Raw genomic sequence first — 22,611 nt, forward strand, 5'->3', positions numbered from 1 at the left:
GGTCGAGGCAGAGGAGGCGAGGAGAGGCCTGAGTGTGTTGTATAGGAAAATAGTGGCTATTGAGAGGCTAGACTTTGGGGGTTTGGTGGTGGTGCACTTGACTTTGTAATATAATTGTATAAGTAAATGTGACTGATGGAGCCTGTGTGTGTCCAGGCCGCTATCTTTCACAGTGGCATAGCCGGCAGGATGCTCCACCTGGGTCGAGGTGGGGACCTGTATTCCTAAAAAGTTCTGTGAAAGGCCCGGCACAACAGGGGAGCCCACCCACGTGCCGCAGAGGCGGCGTGCACCCAACCCCGCAGCAGCGAAGTGCTGTATGGACCATTGGGGGATCATTGAAGGACTTTGTCATTAAGGGGCGGCTCACCGATGCGGAGCCCAGCAAGGGGACTGCCGAGAAGGTGAGGCTGGAGCTGTGGAAGCCACAGCAGCCGCGATGCTGCCAGCAGAGACGCTCTCCAGGAAGAGAGGAGAGCGTTAAGGCCGAACAAAAGTCCCTCCTCAATACAGGCACGGGATTGGACAGTGTGTCCTGTTCTCTCGCCAGCGGTTGGTCGAAGGCGAGAGCAGGGAATGCCCGTCCCGTGCACCCAGGAAACCCGAATGGGCCGCAGGGAAAGGCCCATAGAGAGCAGTCTGTCGGTGGAACCCCGCACAAGGTAAGCCCACCGTCGGCTGCTTCTCTCTCCTTGGCGGCTGTGTTACAGGAGCTGCAAGAAGAACTGCGCCTTATGCTGTCGCCGCCGGCCGAGCGATGTGCCCTCCAGGCGAAGAAGCTTGACTCAGGAAGGATGGCAGTGACGTTAAGTCGAGCGCCGCAGGCGAGAAAGGATCGGCGTACTGCAGGAGCTCCTGGACGGAGAGGTACAGCGGGGAAGGTAGGTGATACCGACCCCGTAAAGCTCCGGACACCAGCGGGGCCGGGTCTGCGTTCTTACAATGAGCAGATCCAAGCCGCCACGGCATCCCAAAGTAGGCGGAGGAAGCGGCTTGAGGAAACCAGTTCCTCCAACAGGGGAGGACGTGTCGCTGGGTGCGCACGTCCCGTGAAGGGCTGGCCTCTGCGGAGGCAGAGGAGAACCTCGCAGCGCGGGAGGTGGACTTACCGCATGGGAAAGCCGAAAGAGGGAGTAACAGAGGGCCGCCGGGAGGTATCAGCTAGCGGGGGAGTACTGTCGCAGGTGGCTGGGTGTGGTCACCAATCAGCCACCTACTTAAGGAGTCGGGTGAGGAGGAGGACGAGGTCGAGGCAGAGGAGGTGAGGAGAGGCCCGAGTGTGTTGTATAGGAAAATAGTGGCTATTGAGAGCCTAGACTTTGGGGGGTTTGGTGGCGGTGTGTGTCAGGGCTGCTATCTTTCACAATATATATATATACAGTGGTGTGAAAAACTATTTGCCCCCTTCCTGATTTCTTATTCTTTTGCATGTTTGTCACACAAAATGTTTCTGATCATCAAACACATTTAACCATTAGTCAAATATAACACAAGTAAACACAAAATGCAGTTTTTAAATGATGGGTTTTATTATTTAGGGAGAAAAAAAATCCAAACCTACATGGCCCTGTGTGAAAAAGTAATTGCCCCTTGAACCTAATAACTGGTTGGGCCACCCTTAGCAGCAATAACTGCAATCAAGCGTTTGCGATAACTTGCAATGAGTCTTTTACAGCGCTCTGGAGGAGCCTGCAGAAGACTCACGGGATATTCCACCTGGTCCTCTTGACGTCATTTTCCGGGACCGAGCCAATGGAAGGAGACCTTGCCGGCTCCGGCCCCTGTGATGTCACGTCTGGGCTCGCACCAATGACAGAAGACCAACATGAGCCCAACCCTTTTGACTTCACTTCCTGTCTTCCCCTTTAAAAGCCTCCACCTTTTCCCTGTTCCCTGAATTCTGTTTTGGACTCGGTTTCATGCATATATATATATATACAGTGGTGTGAAAAACTATTTGCCCCCTTCCTGATTTCTTATTCTTTTGCATGTTTGTCACACAAAATGTTTCTGATCATCAAACACATTTAACCATTAGTCAAATATAACACAAGTAAACACAAAATGCAGTTTTTAAATGATGGTTTTATTATTTAGGGAGAAAAAATCTAAACCTACATGGCCCTGTGTGAAAAAGTAATTGCCCCCTTGTTCAAAAATCACCTACCTGTGGTGTATCACACCTGAGTTCAATTTCCTGATTACTGCCACACCTGTTTCAATCAAGAAATCACTTCAATAGGAGCTGCCTGACACAGAGAAGTAGACCAAAAGCACCTCAAAAGCTAGACATCATGCCAAGATCCAAAGAAATTCAGGAACAAATGAGAACAGAAGTAATTGAGATCTATCAGTCTGGTAAAGGTTAGAAAGCCATTTCTAAAGCTTTGGGACTCCAGCGAACCACAGTGAGAGCCATTATCCACAAATGGCAAAAACATGGAACAGTGGTGAACCTTCCCAGGAGTGGCGGCCGACCAAAATTACCCCAAGAGCGCAGAGACAACTCATCCGAGAGGTCACAAAAGACCCCAGGACAACGTCTAAAGAACTGCAGGCCTCACTTGCCTCAATTAAGGTCAGTGTTCACGACTCCACCATAAGAAAGAGACTGGCCTGCAAAAACGACCTGCATGGCAGATTTCCAAGACGCAAACCACTGTTAAGCAAAAAGAACATTAGGGCTCGTCTCAAATTTGCTAAGAAACATCTCAATGATTGCCAAGACTTTAGGAAAAATACCTTGTGGACTGATGAGACAAAAGTTGAACTTTTTGGAAGGCAAATGTCCCGTTATAGCTGGCGTAAAAGGAAGACAGCATTTCAGAAAAAGAACATCATACCAACAGTAAAATATGGTGGTGGTAGTGTGATGGTCTGGGGTTGTTTTGCTGCTTCAGGACCTGGAAGGCTTGCTGTGATAGATGGAACCATGAATTCTACTGTCTACCAAAAATCCTGAAGGAGAATGTCCGCCATCTGTTCGTCAACTCAAGCTGAAGCGATCTTGGGTGCTGCAACAGGACAATGACCCAAAACACACCAGAAAATCCACCTCTGAATGGCTGAAGAAAAACAAAATGAAGACTTTGGAGTGGCCTACTCAAAGTCCTGACCTGAATCCAATTGAGATGCTATGGCATGACCTTAAAAAGGCGCTTCATGCTAGAAAACCCTCAAATAAAGCTGAATTACAACAATTCTGCAAAGATGAGTGGGCCAAAATTCCTCCAGAGCGCTGTAGAAGACTCATTGCAAGTTATCGCAAACACTTGATTGCAGTTATTGCTGCTAAGGGTGGCCCAACCAGTTATTAGGTTCAGGGGGCAATTACTTTTTCACACAGGGCCATGTAGGTTTGGATTTTTTTTCTCCCTAAATAATAAAAACCATCATTTAAAAACTGCATTTTGTGTTTATTTGTGTTATATTTGACTAATGGTTAAATGTGTTTGATGATCAGAAACATTTTGTGTGACAAACATGCAAAAGAATAAGAAATCAGGAAGGGGGCAAATAGTTTTTCACACCACTGTATGTCGCTCAGAGTGCCTTCGTTTAACCAAGATTTCAATGCCTGTGTAGACAGGGCCTAATTATCTGAGGTTATAGATGTAGGAGAGAAGGTGGGGAGAAGTTATAAAGTACAATATCTTATAAACAGTGGTAAGTCTACTGGATCTGAGGCAAGTCTACACAATAAAGTATACAAAAGGGTAAAGCAGAGTAATACAGAACTCTAACAAGACAAAACGTATTCTGCAATATACCGTAAATACTTGCGTATAAGTTGGGTCTTGAAACCCAAAAAATCAATTAGAAAATCAAACCTGACTTATACGCCCGTCCAAAAATACGACACGTAATTTTTTTTTTTACATCTTCTTGGTTCCTCTAATCTCGCACTAGTTTCTCAGACACATCAATTTTTTTTGCAGCAGCGCAGTTGCCAATTTCTTTTACTACTTTAATGACTTTTAATTTAAAAACCAGCTTCATATTTTCTTCTGATCGAACGCTCCATCGTAGATAAGGGATGCTCTTACGATAAAGATGTATGAGGGTGTGAGATACAAAAAACACAAAACAGTGCAAACGTCGCTTCGGAATAGTTTGGGTATTAATGTGTGGTCACGTAGGCACAATACGTAGAAACAAAAGGTTGTGCGCTCCGTGGTGACACTCTCAGGTGGGCATTAGCATATCGTAATCTCTTGGACCAATAGGGTGAGTTTTCCGCATTCGACTTATACAACCGACATTATAAAATGCTGGAAATTATACGGTAAAATTAAGCCCTGACTTATCTGCGGGAGAGCTTATCCACGAGTATATACAGTAAATAATTCCATGCATCACTTGTCTTTTTTTTGTGGCATTGAGTTAAATATACTTGAATAAGTATCACTTGTGAAAGATCAGCCCGGCAACAGACAGACACGGACTCCAGATGTCCCAAAAACTTGCGTTTTTTTATTGCACCACACAATAACACCTCAAGCTCAGTCCTTTTTATTTCTCTTCAGCCGCCTACACTCCTCTTTCGCAAGCTCCGTCTTCTCCCTCCCGACTCGGATGTGCTCCAGGCGCTTCCTGATCTTCTTCCAGCAGCACTTCCTGGTGTGGCAGAAGAGCGGTGCAGCACTCCGGGTGTCTCTGGACTCTTCTTCTGGTAGCACTTCCTGGTGTGGTGGAAGTGCTGCCGTCCAGTGCTCCATAATTGTCCGGGCGCCCCCTGGTGGTGGCCACGGGCCCCAACAGGTATGAGCTTCCAAGCTCTGTACCCAGGTCCCCCATGCAGACCAGGGAGGCTGCCGTCTCTTGGCCCAGGGAAGGTATTGTTCCTCTCCCAGTCCTTCCAGGCGTCCCAGCTGGGCAGGACCCCCTAACCGTCCATCACACACTCTATGCTTCCTTCCAATTATAATCATGATTTTTTTAGTTGTGCTTTTTCACGCCCATAACAGTCTGTCTGATGTGCGTTAAATTTATTTTGTAACATTGACCAGTGCATGCAGTCCATTAGATCTGTTCACAAGGTGGTCCAAGTCAGTACACAACTGTATTTTCCTTTCTCCAACCCCCATATGCCCACTTTAGCTGCACTTAAGGTCGATTTAAACTTCTGTGCCGAGCCTACGCCGTAGCTATGCATGTAGCCTATGCGCTAAGCAATTTATACTTAAGCATCGCACTGCGCATGCCTGAATGCTCGGTGGCGGTGTGTGGTGCATGCAAGAAAGGCAAATGATCCATTAAAATGTGCCAGTTTTTGCCCTCCGCAGGATCAATGCTCCTATTGCTACACATTTTCTTCTATAGGCTTCCACTTTTTCATACATTGACCAGCTTCCAAACCGATGTCGGGCGATATTTTGTGCCTGAAATTCATCGCCATCTGATCATCCTTGTAGTGTTGTGATGAGGTATCACATAAATGTGTGTATTTTCTAACTTTTTGTTCCTCAATCTGTGCCTTGTTTACTTCAAAATAGTGGAACGTGAATGGAAATATGTAGTTATCAAACTGACCAATCAGAGCCGTAGCGCTCATGTCATTGCAACGCATGGTCAAATTTTTGAGTAGTTGCGCGTCAGGCTACGTCATAGAATGACAGAGAAGTATAAATCAGCCTTAATTAAAGGCAGATTTGTTTTAGCAGAAAGCAGTTTGAATCTGAACTGAACTGTGACAACGACTGTGTGGATGTGCATCTCATCCAAGGTTTTTCTGCTTTACACCCTGTGCTGCCCACCCAGCCTGCCAGTACAACTATTAAAAGATGGACGAATGGACAAATGACAAATGATCACCCTGTGATATGATGCTCTTGGTTCTCATTCATTTTAGAAAAAGTCCAAGCCGAGATTGACAGTGTATTGGGCCAAACTCATCTGCCATCGATAGAGGACAAAATCAACATGCCGTACACCGAGGCAGTGGTTCATGAGATCCAGAGGGTGGGCGACATTGTTCCCGTGAACCTTGTGAAAATGACCATGGAGGACATGACAATTGGAGGCTACTTAATTCCAAAGGTGATCTAATAAAATAAAATCTAATAAAATAATAAAATGAATGCTGTATACACTCTTACTTACATGTCCTCATTGTCCCTGGGCTCACTGGCCACTAAGGCTGCTGGGAAGCTGAAGAGTTGTCCCATAAATGGCCTGACAATGGATGTCTCTCTAGTTCAGATTTCTCCCACCTCTGTCAGCTGGTTCCCATTTGATGGACGTAGAAGAAGAATTTTTAAAACAGCATGTCTATTGGGTGGAGCCCACCCATACATGTCCATTAATTGTTGAACTGAAGAAAAGTCTTCAAGAATGGCTTACTTAGGCCTTGGGGTGCCATGCTGTCTGGTAATGTGTTCTTTTTAGAAGTGCAGATCATAGTACAGCTAAAATGGAACTTCAGTCATCAGAAGAACTGAGCGATGCTTACACTGATCCAATGGCTCCTCTTGTATATATAAATGATTATACTACAATGTATATTGAGGGTGTAAAAAAGGGTAGTGGGTGTATAGAACTTCAGAGTAGCTCGGCATCAGTGATGGTGTTAAACTAAGAGCCTGTGAGCCACAAGAATATGAATGTTGTATTTTGAAACAAGTTAAATCTATCTTTTCTTTTGTACCATATTTCCCTGCTTTTAATATTTCCATCATGGTTACTCAATGGGGTATGTACACCGGTTCAGACTATGATCAGTATTTTTAAAAAACAACACATTCCCAGGGATCATGAGCCCCCTTGCTAGACAACAATTGGTGGCGAAGACGGGATGCAGCCTCATGCTGAACCAATGACAGCTAAAGCAGGGATCCAGCCAAAATATGGGGAGGTAGTCCAAATACTACCACCAGGGTGTCCACCCTGGATAGTCTACAAAGGAACACCTTATGATATTTAGCTCTTGTTTCCTATTTGATGGATTTTCGGAGAAGAATTTTTAAACTGCATTTCTCATGAGCTGTAGTGTCAAACTATATTTAAGATATTTTTTGTAAATTTGTGACTCCTCTTTGTCACTTCTTATTTACTCATTTCATTTTTTGTGGCATGGAGAGTGACTGCTGTTTTTATTTTCAGGATACGGCCGTACTCATTAATCTGAGCTCAGTCCTCCATGACAAGAATGAGTGGGAGACCCCTGACACATTTAATCCTGGACATTTTCTCACCCCGGATGGGAAGTTCCGGCGAAAGGAAGCCTTTATGCCTTTCTCAGCTGGTAATGGGAATTTTATTTTAGCAATTGTTAGATGGGTATGGAGCTTCTATTTTTTGTATTTTCAAAATAAGAATAACCAACGTCTCTTTCTTCTTAATTTTACGAGGTTACCAGTCTTGTTCCTATACAATGTAGGGATATCGTTTTCCATTTGAATTTTTATTTTTCTTGGGTTTAATACATTTTCTTCACTAACTTAATGTCATTTCTGATACTTTCCCAGAGAGTACTCAGTTGTTCAGAACCCACAAATATCGAGACCCTTGTTAGGTCCGGTGCTCCTTCTCGACCACTCAGGTCTGCTGATGAATGGTGTCTGGTGACGCCACCCCTGTGAGGCATCAAATCTCAATCCAGACTCTTTTCACGTGTAGCTCCAAGCTGGTGAAATAACTTCCCACCCTCCATTAAAAATTCTGACTCCTTCAGTGTGTTTAAGAAGTGTTTGAAGACCCTTTTGTTCGCTGAATTTATGTCTATTAGTCTTAGTACCTGCACTTCAGAAGTGGTCACCCACCTAGAGCTAAGCAAGCTCAGGCCTGGCCAGTATTTGGATGGGAGACCACATAGGAAAACCTTGGGTTGCTGCTGGCAGAAGGTGTTAGTGAAGGGAGCAGGGGGCACTTACCCTGTGGTCTGATTGTGGACCCCAATGCCCCAGTGTATTGATGGGGGACAGTGTGCTGTAGTAATGGCACCATCCTCTGGATGAAACATAAAACTGAGTTCCTGACTCTCTGTAGTCATGAAAGATCCCTGGACATCTTTCAAAAAGAGTAAGGGTCCAGGCTGAATTGCCCACCACAGCCTAGTCATTGTGACCCCCCTTAATCATTCCCTTACTTTAATTTGCTATCTCTCTCACCACTTCACCACCTAGCAGCTCATGTATGGTGAGTATAACTGGTGGAAAAATGGCTGCCGTCACATCATCCAGGTGGGTGCTGCACGTCAGAGGTGGTTGAAGTGGCTCCCCACTTACTATGTGCACTTTGTGTTGTGAGGATAGTGATTTATAAATGTAAAGAATTATTTTTATTACAATTAATTCTTAATGGTTTTGATATGTTCTTATAACAAGTGTGACTCATTTGTATTGTTCTGAACTCTTCACTTGTGATGATCAGTTTCTGTCCTGTCAAACTTGTTTCCAAACTGATGCTTACTCGATCGTGTTGACCACTTTTGTAAGTTGCTTTGGATGAAGGCATCTGTTAATTGCAGAAATGTAAGATTTTTTGGTATGTAGAATTCAGTTCTATTATTGGATGTTTTTGCATTGATTCTAGTAAGCGCAGTTGGCTTTAATGCCACCCTGTTAAATCTGCTGTGCCACTAAAGCCTAGCAATATGGGCAGTGCCAACTTAGCACTACACAGTAATCTTCACAGCTATAATGTCAACAACTTACCAGCTTACAAGTAATATGTCAGCGATTGGTTCGGGATACTTCGGAATGATCTGGGCAAAGGAAAGAGCAAAAAATGGCTGTGAGATGAGAGCAGGTAACAACGTCCAGGAGATGAAACTGATGGTGTGAGGTAAAAGGAGAGTCAATGATTCACCAAAGGACAAACCAGCAGAATGAGCATCTCTGTTGTTTAAGGGGAACTAATACAGAATCGCAAGCCAAAAACGGAAAGAGCGTACAAACCTGAGCAGCAGGCAATTCCAAACTGCACTTAAAAAATCTTGAAGCACTCACTGACACCAAAAGGCATTTTCACACTCACAGTCCATTTGCTTTGTTCCAAATCAGAGGGTAACTCGATAGATAGATAGATAGATTTGAAAGGCACTATATAATAGATAGATAGATAGATAGATAGATAGATAGATAGATAGATAGATAGATAGATAGATAGATAGATAGATAGAGTGAAAGGCACTATATGATAGATAGATAGATAGATAGATAGATAGATAGATAGATAGATAGATAGATAGATTTGAAAGGCACTATATGATAGATAGATAGATAGATAGATAGATAGATAGATAGATAGATAGATAGATAGATAGATAGATACTTTATTAATCCCAAGGGGAAATTCACATAATCCAGCAGCAGTATACTGATACAAAGAAACAATATTAAATTAAATAGTAATAAAATGAAAAAATTAAAATAAAATTAATGTTAGCATTTACTCCCCCGGGTGGAATTGAAGAGTCGCATAGTGTGGGGTCTCCTCAGTCTGTCACTGAAGCTACTCCTCTGCCTGGAGATGATCCTGTTCAGTGGATGCAGTGGATTCTTCATGATTGATAGGAGTTTGCTTAGTGCCCGTCGCTCTGCCACAGATGTTAAACTGCCCAACTTTACTCCTACAATACAGCCTGCCTTCTTAACAAGTTTGTCCAGGCGTGAGGCGTCTTTCATCTTTATGCTGCCTCCCCAGCACACCACCGCGTAGAAGAGGGCACTCGCCACAACCGTCTGGTAGAACATCTGCAGCATCTTACTGCAGATGTTGAAGGATGCCAACCTTCTCAGAAAGTATAGTCTGCTCTGACCTTTCTTGCACAGAGTCCAGTTCAATTTGTCATCCAGCTGCACTCCCAGATATTTAAAGGTCTGCACCCTCTGCACAGTCACCTCTGATGATCACAGGGTCCATGAGGGGCCTGGGCCTCCTAAAATCCACCACCAGCTCCTTGGTCTTGCTGGTGTTAAGGTGTAAGTGGTTTGAGTCGCACCATTTAACAAAGTCTTTGATTAACTTTCTGTACTCCTCCTCCTGTCCACTCCTGATGCAGCCCACAATAGCAGTGTCATCAGTGAACTTTTGCACGTGGCAGGACTCCGAGTCGTATTGGAAGTCTGATGTATGTTGATTGAACAGGACCGGAGAAAGTCCAGTCTCCTGCGGCGCCCCTGTATTGCTGAACACAATGTCAGACCTGCAGTTCCCAAGATGCACATATTGAGGTCTGTCTGTAAAATAGTCCACAATCCATGCCACCAGGTGTGAATCTACTCCTTGACTCATGACTTTGTTCCAGTTTCCAGTTATATACTATATAGTCACGTTTAAGTTCTCCGGTGTATAAGTCGGGGCTTGATTTTACCGTGTAATTTCCAGTATTTCAGAATGTCAGTCGTATAAATCGAATGTGGAAAACTTATTGGTCGAAGTGACTATGATATGCTAACGCCCACCCGAGAGAGTAACCATGGGGCACACTGCCTTTATTTTTTATGTATTGTGCCCACGTGACCACAGAGTAATACCCAAACTATTCTGAAGCGCCGTTTGCACTGTTTTGTGTTTTTGAATCTCACACCCTCATACACCTTTATCATAAGAGCATCCCCTTATCTACGATCAGATGAAAATATGCAGCTGGTTTTAAATTAAAAGTCATTGAAGCGACGAAAGAAACTGGTAACAAAATTCAATGTGTTTAAGAAGCTGGTGCAAGACTTGAGAAGGCAAGAAGAAAAAAAAAAATTGTCATATTTTTGAACAGGCGTACAAGTCAGGGTCTGATTTTATGTTCGATTTTTTGGGTTTCAAGACCCGACTTATACACGAGTATATACAAGTAGTTCGGTTTCAGTTTGTATTGGAAAGCACACTAAACATCGAGCGGGCTTGTTTTGGACTTCTTTCATAGAATGCAAACATTTTTTTCTTTGTTCCTGGGAAAAAAATGTCACAGAAGGCCGAGAACAGCTGTGTTTGCTCACCGTTACATTTTCCAGAATTATTTGGTTTAGCAAACATAAACGCCTACTTACAGTATTTAACAACTAGAAGACAACTTAACAGCTATGTGCTACTGCTAGAATGCCATTTTTGGGACTCTATCAAATATACATAAAAAAACTCCATGGGGCCTTTCAATTTGCCCCACCAAGTACAGTCAGGACATGATAAAATTTATTAGTCTTATTTTTTTCCACTTTTTGGTTCCAGGAATTAGTAAATCCTCTTCTTAATTTATGGAAACAGCACCAATTACATTTAATGTTAGTAAGAAGGAAACTTTCATCACAAACGCTATTGTAATGGAGATTGGGGCCCTTTTTGGGCAGGGAATGTGTCATTGCAGTCTGTCAATGGTGTGCTTTAAGGGGTACTCACAGATTTTGTCATTACAATGTAAATGGACACTCAAAGGGGGTCTCCAGTATGTGGTCCCAAGAAATCGCCTGCCCTGCCAGTACACCTCTGTTACATAAAGGACACGTTTAAAAATGGCAACTGTACAAAGCAAAGCGAGCTCTGTTGATGTCCTTCATTCCGACAGTAGATGGATCCGGTGGGTTTCATTTAACCGTGTGATATGGCGTAGTCTCCGGTAGCCGACATATGAACATCACCTCAGTTTAGTTTATCTCAAATCACACATGTAATATTTGTTAATAACGTTCATTTTGGAATGTTTGATTAACATTTACTACTTACTTACACTAAAGTTAGTGTGCGCATTGAGAGGACGCATAACTTTGGTGGTGTAAAATTAGAGAGTTTGATCGTCAGGCTCATAGGGCACTGCTGTTTGTTTCTCACCACACCTCTTTATGTCTTTTGATTGACCCGATGTTTTTAAACATGGTCAACTGCTGCACACAACAAGGGGTTGTGAGGTTGAATCAGGTGCTATGGTTCATCTAATCTAGGGCGCCCCCAAGCAGCCATGAGTCGAGGTAATTCTTGGTAGCGAAAAGGATATTGGAAGGTTGGATAATGGATGGATGGAAAACCAATCAGATCACTTTCTGCTACCAAGATTCTACCAAGAATTGAAAACTCGGGGCAATTGCAGCCCGTATCGGCTACCAAGAATTGGCCAATGACGACTCGGTCAGCTACCAAGAATTGATGAATCACGGCTCATGTTGGCTACCAAAACTCGGAAAGGGTGGGCCAACCTATTGTCAGTTAATGTATTCTGCAAATGTTTGTTCAAGTTGGCACACAAACGCTTTGCGATTTGCGTTTCATTTTGAACTTTCTAAAAATGTTACTCATGAGTGTCGGTTTGTGCAAATATATTTACATTCAACTACACATTTTTAGAATGATGTTTTAAACATTCTTGGTGCAATTTATTACATTTATTAAATATGTGGGCAAAACGTGTAAAGACAGATGTAATAATGTATAAATATAATAAACATCGAATTGTATAATCATAGTTTCATTTTTATACTTAACACTAATTTCATAAATCGTTCATATCAGTGGTAATACAGAATTATAATAATTATAGTTACTGTATACTCTATATTAACATTGTTAATATAGACAAATATGCTTATAAAATAGACCTACACCTTAATACTCAGACGATTCTAATCGTGCTGTAGAACACCATATATATATATATATATATATATATATATATATACACAGTGGTACCTCGGTATACGTCTGCTTTGGAATAAGTCCAACTTGGTAAACGTCCTGTTTGGACGCAAAAAATTTTGCTTGGTATACGACCTTTGTTTGGAATACGACTCGCGTGCTACCCTTGTTTACCCCTCTCGAGACAAAGTCACGACTGCCCACGAGCGTCAGTGCGCCAGATGGTAGCATTTAGTGAACAACCCGCGCTATAACTCTCTGTGAATTTTCATATGATTTTGGCTGCTGCATACCATATGCTGAGAACGACGGTATCTACGATTGTGAAAAACAAAGATGTTTTTTAAAAGTAAAGTGAGGTTAAATTTTCATTTATTTCATCCAATTGATTTTGTATTTATGTATTTTAGTATTAATCAGAGTTTAAATTATTTTATACAACCCCATCAATGTATAATATGCCAATAACAATAGGATTTGTTTTCATGGGAACGGATTATCATTTTCCCTTTATTTCTTATGGGAAAAATGTGTTTGGTATACGTCTTGTTTGGTATAAGTCAAAGGATCTGGAACGGATTAAGGATGAATACCGAGGTACCACTATATATATATATATATATATATATATATTGTGAAGGATGGCCGGCCATTTATCCCGGCCAATACCCCCAAGCCGCCAGGTGGAGCACTCCTTGCAGCATGGAGGTCCCCAGAAGACCAGTAGGGCATCATGGACAATGGAGTTTTTATGCACAGCCCTGCTGGATGCCATGGGGGCCACAGGAGGGAGCTGCAGGGAGGACCGAGGGCTTCTTCGTGCCCTGTGACCTGGAGGTTCGTCATAGTAGGAGCAACGGACTTCCGGGTTGAAGAAAAGTACTTTTACCTGGCCCGCAAGTGATTGAGGATCACATGGACTGAGGGTTGAGAACACTTCAAGGTCAGGGATTATAAAAGGACTGTGGGAGCTCCCAGACAATGAGCTGAGCTGGGTGGAAGGGTGGCAACGTGTCTGGGTGCTGGAGGATTCTTGTTTATAGTGATTATTGAGTATTTATAGGAGTATTGTGGTGGAGAGTGTGCTTTGTGCACTGTGGCGACAAAATAAAGTCAACTTGACGACTTTTACCTGGTGTCTGGAGTCGTGGACAGGGGTTCAAGGGCGCGAGAGCGCCCCCTATCGCTCACAATATATATATACTAGCAAAATACCCGCACTTCGCAGCGGAGAAGTAGTGTGTTAAAGAAGCAATGAAAAGAAAAGGAAACATTTTAAAAATAACGTAAGATGATTGTTAATGTAATTGTTTTGTCATTGTTGTGAGTGATGAGTGTTGTTGTCATATATATATATATATTTACACACACACACATAAACATATATATATATATACATATCTATACATATACACATATATACACACATATACATACATACACACACATATATACACACAAATACATATATATATATACATACATACACACACACATATATAAACATATATATACATATACATACATATCTACATATATACACACACAGCTATTTCAGTATCAGTGCAATACGCTGTTTGTTAAAACGGTTGACTCCCGCTCTTACGTGCAATAACAAATCAAATCATTCAGTTGTCTTTGCTCAGATGTCATTTTAGAGCTGGACAACCTGGCATCTTTTTTTGGCCACAAGTTCGTTTCTGTTTGGTGTGAGGTTCTGTGTTGTGGAGATTCTCAGGATGGATTGCAGGTGCTCATCAGTGAGGCGACTCCTGTGTGCTGTTTTGTTAATCTTTATCACTGAGAAGAGCTTCTCACACAGATATGTGCTACCAAACATGCACAAGGTTCAAGCCGCATGTAGACGGACTTTTTTTGTTCTTCAAAGTCACCAAAGCGCCGTGCAAACTCAGTGCGCAATATGTGTAGTAAGCGGTAAGTGTTCGGCAAGGCAGCTGAAGCGCTGCATTATGGGATCTGTAGTTTATTGTGTTACCAGCGCTTCATATACCCGGGCTTTAATAACAATAATACAGTATATAAAATGATCTCGGGCGGATATAATTACACGCCGGGCGGATGTGGCCCGCAGCCCTTGAGTTTGACACATATGGACTAAATAGAACTTGAAAAGATATATTTTTCAAATGTGATCGCAATTCAGATAGAGTTGACGCAAGACTACAGCCTGCATGCCTCAATGAGTCATCCTCCCCTCGCTCTTACTTTTTACCGTTCATTTAATGAATACACTGAGTATGGCTTTACCAAAACAATCATTGATGGCGAATAAAGTATCCATTATTCGAGTATGTAGATCGGGTTATATATATATATACATATATATATATACCCGCGTCGCAGCGGAGAAGTAGTGTGTTAAAAAAGGTAGAAAAAGAAAAGGGAACATTTTAAAAATAACGTAACATGACTGTCAATATACAGTATTTGTTTTGTGAGTGTTACTGAGTGTTGCGGTCATCAAGGATTTGATTATCATTATTTCTTTCAATCAGGTTCGTATTTGTAGGATGTGTTGTGTTCAAGTTACATTCTGTGTTTGTCAATCGTTGTAAAGATGACAGGTTTCATTCATCGATTCGTTTCTTACTGCATCAATAAACAGCTCGTCTTCTTCTTTATCCGAGACCTGACACACTGCATGCACGGGTTTTTTACACTGTCTTCCTTTAGCGGGACATTGACTTTTTCCACCGTGTGCTTTGTTTCCGCAGTAGCTGGATTTATGAATATGCTTATCAGACGCTACATATTTTTTGCTGCCTTTTCAATTGTGTAATTCGGTTTTTGTTCAGCGCTCTTTGGAACTGTTGCTTTTTATCTGTGCACTGCGTCCAGTTCACGTGAGCCACTCGGTGTACATGCATCGAAGTTTCCCACCTGTGCTGGTGCCATCTCGTGCTATGTCCGTGGCTGTATTTAATGTTACCTTAGTCCTGGCACTTAAAACTTTCTCTCGCAGTTTCGCTGAGTTTGTGTCAAACACCACCCTGACCATCTCATCTTCCTCTCCATAAGCACAGTCCTTCACCCGTGAATATTTACCCGTGGCAGTTTGCTATTGGATTGCCGCTGACGGACGGCCTTATATGGGCAGGCACTAAATTACAAACGCCAGCGCAGCCTGTCTATGAACTTAATTTAAAGTGTAGGTTTACATCATGCTTTGTTTCCGAAGTAGCAGAACTCATGAATATGGTTGTATATGTCACTCGCTCGCTTCTTATTGTTTCGCTGCCTTCTCAATTATATAATGCATGTTTTCTTAAGCGCTTTTTTGAGCTCTTCCTGGTTTTCTATGTACTGCGTGATTACGTGGGAGGCGTGATGATGTCACACGAAACTCCGCCCCAACGGCGTTGAAGCTCATCTCCATTACAGTAAATGGAGAAAACTGCTTCCAGTTATGACCATTACGCGTAGAATTTCGATATAAAACCTGCCCAACTTTTGTAAGGAAGCTGTAAGGAATGAACCTGCCAAATTTCAGCCTTCCACCCACACGGGAAGTTGGAGAATTAGTGATGAGTCAGTGAGTGAGTGAGTGAGGGCTTTGCCTTTTATTAGTATATATATATATATATATATATCTATATATATATAGCAAAATACCTGCGATTGGCAGCGGAGAAGTAAAAAGAAAAGGAAACATTTTAATAATAACGTAACATGATTGACAATGTAATTGTTTTGTCATTGTCATGAGTGTTGCTGGCATATATATATATATATATATATATATATATACTACACACACAGACACAAATATAAACATATATATACATATAAACATATATATAAATATATATATATATATATATATACACATCTATACACATATATATATATACAGTTATATATATATACATATACACACACACATATATACATACTGTATATACAACATATACATATCTACATATATACTGTATATACACATATATATACAAATCTACATATATATCTACATATATATATATTAGGGGTGGGACTTGATTAAAAAAATTAATCCAATTAATTAGAGGCTGTGTAAGAATTAATCTTGATTAATCGTATGTAATCGCACGAAATTTGCCCCAAATCGCAAATGTTTTTTTTTTAATTTAAAACGGTTTTAGTGGGCGACAGAATCAAATAATAGACATGGACATGAATATTGTAAACTGAAGCTGTTTTAATTTCTGAAAAAAAGCTTTTAAACTGCATTTGAATTCAAAACAGAAACAAAAATATCATCCCTGGTTAAAATTGGGCAGACTTAAAAATAAAGTGGTAGTTTAAGTACTTTAAGTACATTTTCAGAATAGTATTGTCTTTAAATAATAATAACCAAAATTTCAACATAAAGTGCAGTTTTCTTCTTAAAAAAATAAGTCAGAAACATAAAAGGTAATTTGACCAACTTAATCTTTAAACTCTGAGTAACATTAGCCAAAATTATTTTGTACATTAGGCTAAAACAGTGTGATCATTGAACATTTTGTAATTAGATGTAATTAGAATTACTAACGGTCACGGAAGTCCAATGATCCCCAGTAAGAGCCACAAAGTCCGCTTTCTGTAATGCATCTAATTTTGCTTGCTTTTCAGTGAGCACAAAACCAGGCTTTTATCAAGGCTTCGCTCGGGTAGTCGAAATGATCAGTCGTAGGAACGCGCTTTATTCCGACTCTAACATTTTTGTAGCTGTGATGTGTGCATCAGTGTAATGGATGTACCAGGAAATCATGCATTGACAAAAGTTCCCGTTTGCTTGGAATTGAAAGTGTGATTAAATGCGTTATTTTTTAATGCGTTATGGAGTACATGCATCGAAGCTTCTCAGCTGTGCTTGTGCTAATAAAGGGAACATTTTAAAAATAACGTAACATGATTGTCAATATACAGTAATTGTTTTGTGAGTGTTATTGAATGTTGCTGTCATCAAGGATTTGATTATCATTATTTCTTTCAATCAGGCTCGTATTTGTAGGATGTGTTCAAGTTACATTCCGTGTTTGTCAATCATTGTAAAGATAAGAGGTTTCATTCATCGATTAGTTTCTTACTGCATCAATAAACAGCTCGTCTTCCTCTTTATCTGAGACGTGACAAACTGCATGCACGTTTTTTTTTTTTTTTACGCTGTCTTCCTTTAGCAGGACATTCACTTTTTCCACCGTGTGCTTTGTTTCCGCAGTAGCTGTACTTATGAATATGCTTGTATGCATCATTTGCTTCATAATGTTTTTCTGCCTTCTCAATTGTGAAATGGCATTTTGTGCTCATCGCTGTTTGGAGTTCTTCCTTGTTCTCTACGTACTTACGTAGGAGGCGTGATGATGTCACACGAAACTCCGCCCCCCACGGCCATCTCCAACTCAAGACTCCATTACATTATATGGGGAGAAATAGCTTCCAGTTATGACCCTTAGGCGTAGAATTTCGAAATGAAACCCGCCCAACTTTTGTAAGTAAGCTGTAAGGAATAAGCCTGCCAAATTTCAGCCTTCTACCTACACGGAAAGTTGGAGAATTAGTGATGAGTCAGTGAGTGAGTGAGGGCTTTGCCTTTATTAGTATATATATATATATATATATATATATATATATATATAATTAACTAAGTGGTGTGTATAATGTGTTTACTAGCACACATTTAGTTATTTTGCACTAAGTATATAAACATTTCCCTTTGCAATATTTCCAATTATTTATTTTTACCAACTTCAGATTAATTAAATGTCAGCATCAACTAGAATATATTACTTCCCAAATTTTATAAATACATACAAACACAAGGCTGTGCACTATTATTTATTCATTCTTATTGTGCTGCCATTTTTTTTGTACCCCTCTTGATTATCTGTGCGGCCGTCTGAGACCATGGTAAAGGCGCTATATAAGGAAGTGAAATGCGTTATTATTTGTTATAATTATGATACAAAAGCATTTGAAGGCAGTTTGTTTAATTGTGATTTTAACTATGCTTGTTGTCTATGTGTTCCTTGACAAATGTAATCATTCAGTAAATTTTGTTTAATCAAAAGAGAAAAATAAACAACTAAATCTGCAAAGTAGAATTCAAAGCACCATTCGTTGAAGAGAAAGTTTAAACAGATATATATATATATATATATATATATATATATTTTAGAGATATATATTTCCATTCAGCAATGTGCCATGAGCGGGATTCGAACCTGGATCCCTGCAATAATTTCTGGTAGATCGTCTCTCAAGAATCGCAGCTATATATCGAGTAATACGCACCATCCTTGGCACAGAGTGGTGGCTCTGAGGTTAGGGATCTGCACTGGCAATTGGAAGGTTGCCGGTTCAAATCCTGTAAATGCCAATAGAGACTCAGCTCTGTTGGGCCCTTGAGCGAGGAAGGCCCTTAACTTGCCATTGCTCAGCTGCTTTGAGTAGTGAGAAAAGCGCTATATAAATGCAAGCAGTTATTAATCGCCTGGTAATTGTGGCAGTTGTTTTATGTGAACGGCGTTACTTTTGTACTTATGTGCGTATTTATTTTCAATTCTTTGTTGTTTTTAATGCTCCATTTTAACTTTCGACACACACTGTGAATGAGTTTCCATAATTTCTGGATCACATTCATACATCTTGAGAACCACTTCTGGGTTATAATAATAATAATAATTCTTTACATTTAGAGAGCACTTTTTCTCACCCACCATTCAAAGTGCTTTACATAGTGAGTGTAGAGCCATTTCAGCCACCACTAATGTGCAAGACCCATCTGGAAAATGCAACAGCAGCCATTTTTGTGCTGGTACGCCCACAACATATCAGCTGTTAGGTGGTGAAGAGGTGAGAGATGAGAGATAGTCCGCCAATTAGAGACATGGGGTGAATATGGAGCCGGAATGACTGGGCTGTGAGGGGGAAATTTAAGCCAGTATTTCACGGGCAAAACTCTTTCCAAAAGGTCTCAGGATGATTTCTTTGGTCCACACCAGTGTGTGAAGTGTTCACATTAACGTAAACGCAGCAGTGTTGGCAAAAAAGACACCAAACAGACTAGTTGTGAACACACCTTAAGAGTTACCTTGAAGAAAGTTTCATCCACCGAGGGACCCTGAACCTGCCAACCTACGACTGAAGGTCTCTAGTAACTACAATACAATACAATACAGTTTATTTTTGTATAGCCCAAAATCACACAGGAAGTGTCGCAATGGGCTTTAACAGGCCCTGCCTTTTGACAGCCCCCCAGCATTGACTCTCTGAGAAGACAAGGAAAAACTCCCAATAAAAACCTTGTAGGGAAAAATGGAAGAAACCTCGGGAAAGGCAGTTCAAAGAGAGACCCCTTTCCAGGTAGGTTGGGCGTGCAGTGGGTGTCAAAGGTAGGGGGTCAATAAAATACAATATACACAACAGAACAATTCCTTAAGACAGCATAATAATAAAAATTTTAGAATTACGGTTTAACAGTAGATGATATGACATAATTAGGTTTCGATATTTTTAGAGTCCTGGAGACCTCATCCATCTAGCTGCATCCCCATTTGGCCATGCCACGGCTGAAACGTTGCTCCGATGAAAGGACCCCTCTTTCCCATGATTCCTGTGATCCTCCATCAGGGATGACTATACCATAGGCAGGCAAACAACTTGGCAGGTGGGCCGTGGCACCAATGGCCACATTTGGGTACCGAGAAAAGAAACAGAATAGGTGAGGGTTAGTATTCAAATATAATTATTCATGTTACTTATGTTATAGTGCTAATGACTGACAACAGAGATGCAGTCTGCACAGTTAATCAGCAGCTCTAGTCAGGATATGCTAAACTGAAGTGGTGAGTCTTCAGCCGGGATTTAAAGGCTGAGACCGAGGGGGCATCTCTTATAGTAGCAGGCAGACCACTCCACAGTTTAGGGGCCCTGTAACTAAAAGCTCGACCTCCCACTGTTATTTTATTAATCCTTGGAATCCTAAGCAGACCGGCATCTTGAGATCTTAATGTGCGCTCAGGTTTGTAAGTCATGATAAGTTCAGACAAGTAAGCCGGACCTTGGCCGTTTAATGCTTTATATGTTAAAAGGAGGATTTTGAAATCTGCCCTAAATTTAACTGGGAGCCAGTGTAAAGATTTAAGAACTGGGGTTATGTGTTCATATTTTCTTGTTCTTGTAATAATTCTTGCAGCGGCATTTTGGATTAACTGGAGGCTGAATAAAGAACAGTTTGAACAGCCAGTGAACACCGCATTGCAATGCTACAACTCTTGTGGTCCCTTGATGCACTCTGAGGAGCATTGCATAAAAATGAAACAAACAAGATGGTAAAATAAATCAAGCTAATCAGAATTGATTCAGAAACACCCAAAAATAATGAAATAAAAGTGAATTCCAAATATCTGAGAACCTGAGGAAAACATTATAACATTACAAACCAAAATGTATTAAACTCAAAAAAATCAAAAAAGCAGAATTATAACAGTCAGGCTATGCCTGAAACCAGCCAGTTATAAGTTAGGCCTTGTGAACGGGTGAACAGACCAAGAGACAGGCAGCAGAAACATACAAGAGAAATTTGACAAACAAGAGGAGTCCATTCAGTCCATCAGGCCCTTTTCTTTAGTTAATAACTAAGCTGTCCCAATATCTCATCCAGAGTATTCTTGAAGGTTGTCAAGTTTTCTGCTTCAGAACAAATGTCGGATTGCCTCATTTAATTGTCACAATACAACACATACTCTTAGCACAACAAATAAGCAACATTGGGAGCTCTGTCCTCGCTGACCGCTCGGTCAAAATGCCATGCCACCTTCTGCTGCCCGCCCGTTTTTCTTATAGTGTTCATGCTGGAAGGGGCGGAGCCTTCTCAGCACTCTGTGGGTGGGGCTAGATGACATCCGTGGAAATCTTATCAGAGCTAGAAGGGAAAGAGGAGTTACAATTAGCATCAGCATCCCCATTGTGACCTCTTACCTCAATGAAAGCCAGAAGGGGGTCCCCCCAGGCGCACATGTGTGACGGCCTACATAAAGACTTACTTTTCCCACCTCTGAATAACAGTTTGAACCTATAAAGACTAACTTCACTATTCTTGATTTAACTTTTTTTTTTTTTTTTTTTTAGGAAAGCGGCCCTGTTTGGGTGAACCACTGGCAAAAATTGAGCTTTTCCTATTTTTCACATGTCTCCTGAGAAAGTTCACCTTCCGTGCCCCTGAAGGAACAAGCCTGACATCAGATGCCATCACTGGCTTCACGCGTGCCCCTGTGCCTTACAAAATCTGTGCCATCCCTCGTGGTCAGACTGCTTGATGTTTGCTTTTATGAACCTTACGATGCTTTGCACTAAAGTCTGTTTCTCTTCTTTTTTAAGTGTTCTAATATATGCAGTTCGGATCAACAAAGATCTTGCATATTAAGTTTATATGAACCCGTTAGGCACTAAGCCATTTTTGGGATTATTATAACTAATTTACAAACCCAAAAATAAACATCTATTAGTCATTTCTTGTAAAAAAGAAGCTGCAAATGGCAGAAGAGTAGCAATTGTTAAAAGAAAGTGACTAACTGACTTAAAACATTTGTTTACACCAATAGCAACTAAATAAAACTCAATAAAATGTGGTGCTTCAGGGTTTTCTTTCCAAAAAAAAACTGAATTTTACAGGACATAACCAAGACATGAGCGGCATGGTGGCGCAGTAGTAGCGCTGCTGCCTCGCAGTTAGGAGACGCCGGTTCGCTTTCCAGGTCCTCCCTGCGTGGAGTTTGCATGTTCTCCCCATGTCTGTGTGGGTTTCCTCCCACAGTCCAAAGACATGCAGGTTAGGTGCATTGGCGATTCTACATGTGCTGGGTGTGTTTGTGTGTGTCCTGCGGTAGGTTGGCACCCTGCCCAGGATTGGTTCCTGCCCTGTGTTGGCTGGGATTGGCTCCAGCAGACCCCCGTGACCGTGTAGTTAGGATATAGTGGGTTGGATAATGGATGGATAACCAAGACATTTCAAGATGCACAACCCTGGAGTCCATTTTTTTTGTGACCCAATCTGTCAACTGTCATTGT

At 41.3% G+C, this 22,611-nt stretch overlaps 1 protein-coding gene across 1 annotated transcript in view; it reads left to right on the top strand.

Annotated features, from left to right (window-relative positions):
- Positions 1–22,172, top strand: part of LOC120514536 (cytochrome P450 2J2-like) — a 48,823-nt gene extending 26,651 nt beyond the window's left edge. The window contains exons 7-9 of the mRNA XM_039734965.1: positions 5,852–6,039; positions 7,102–7,243; positions 21,673–22,172. Coding sequence (XP_039590899.1) covers positions 5,852–6,039; positions 7,102–7,243; positions 21,673–21,860 — 518 coding nt within the window. The 3' untranslated portion in view covers positions 21,861–22,172. The remainder of the gene's footprint in view (positions 1–5,851; positions 6,040–7,101; positions 7,244–21,672) is intronic.
- Positions 22,173–22,611: the final 439 nt, after the last annotated feature.

Source organism: Polypterus senegalus, chromosome 14 (genome assembly GCF_016835505.1).
Source record: "Polypterus senegalus isolate Bchr_013 chromosome 14, ASM1683550v1, whole genome shotgun sequence".
Taxonomy (NCBI): domain Eukaryota; kingdom Metazoa; phylum Chordata; class Cladistia; order Polypteriformes; family Polypteridae; genus Polypterus; species Polypterus senegalus.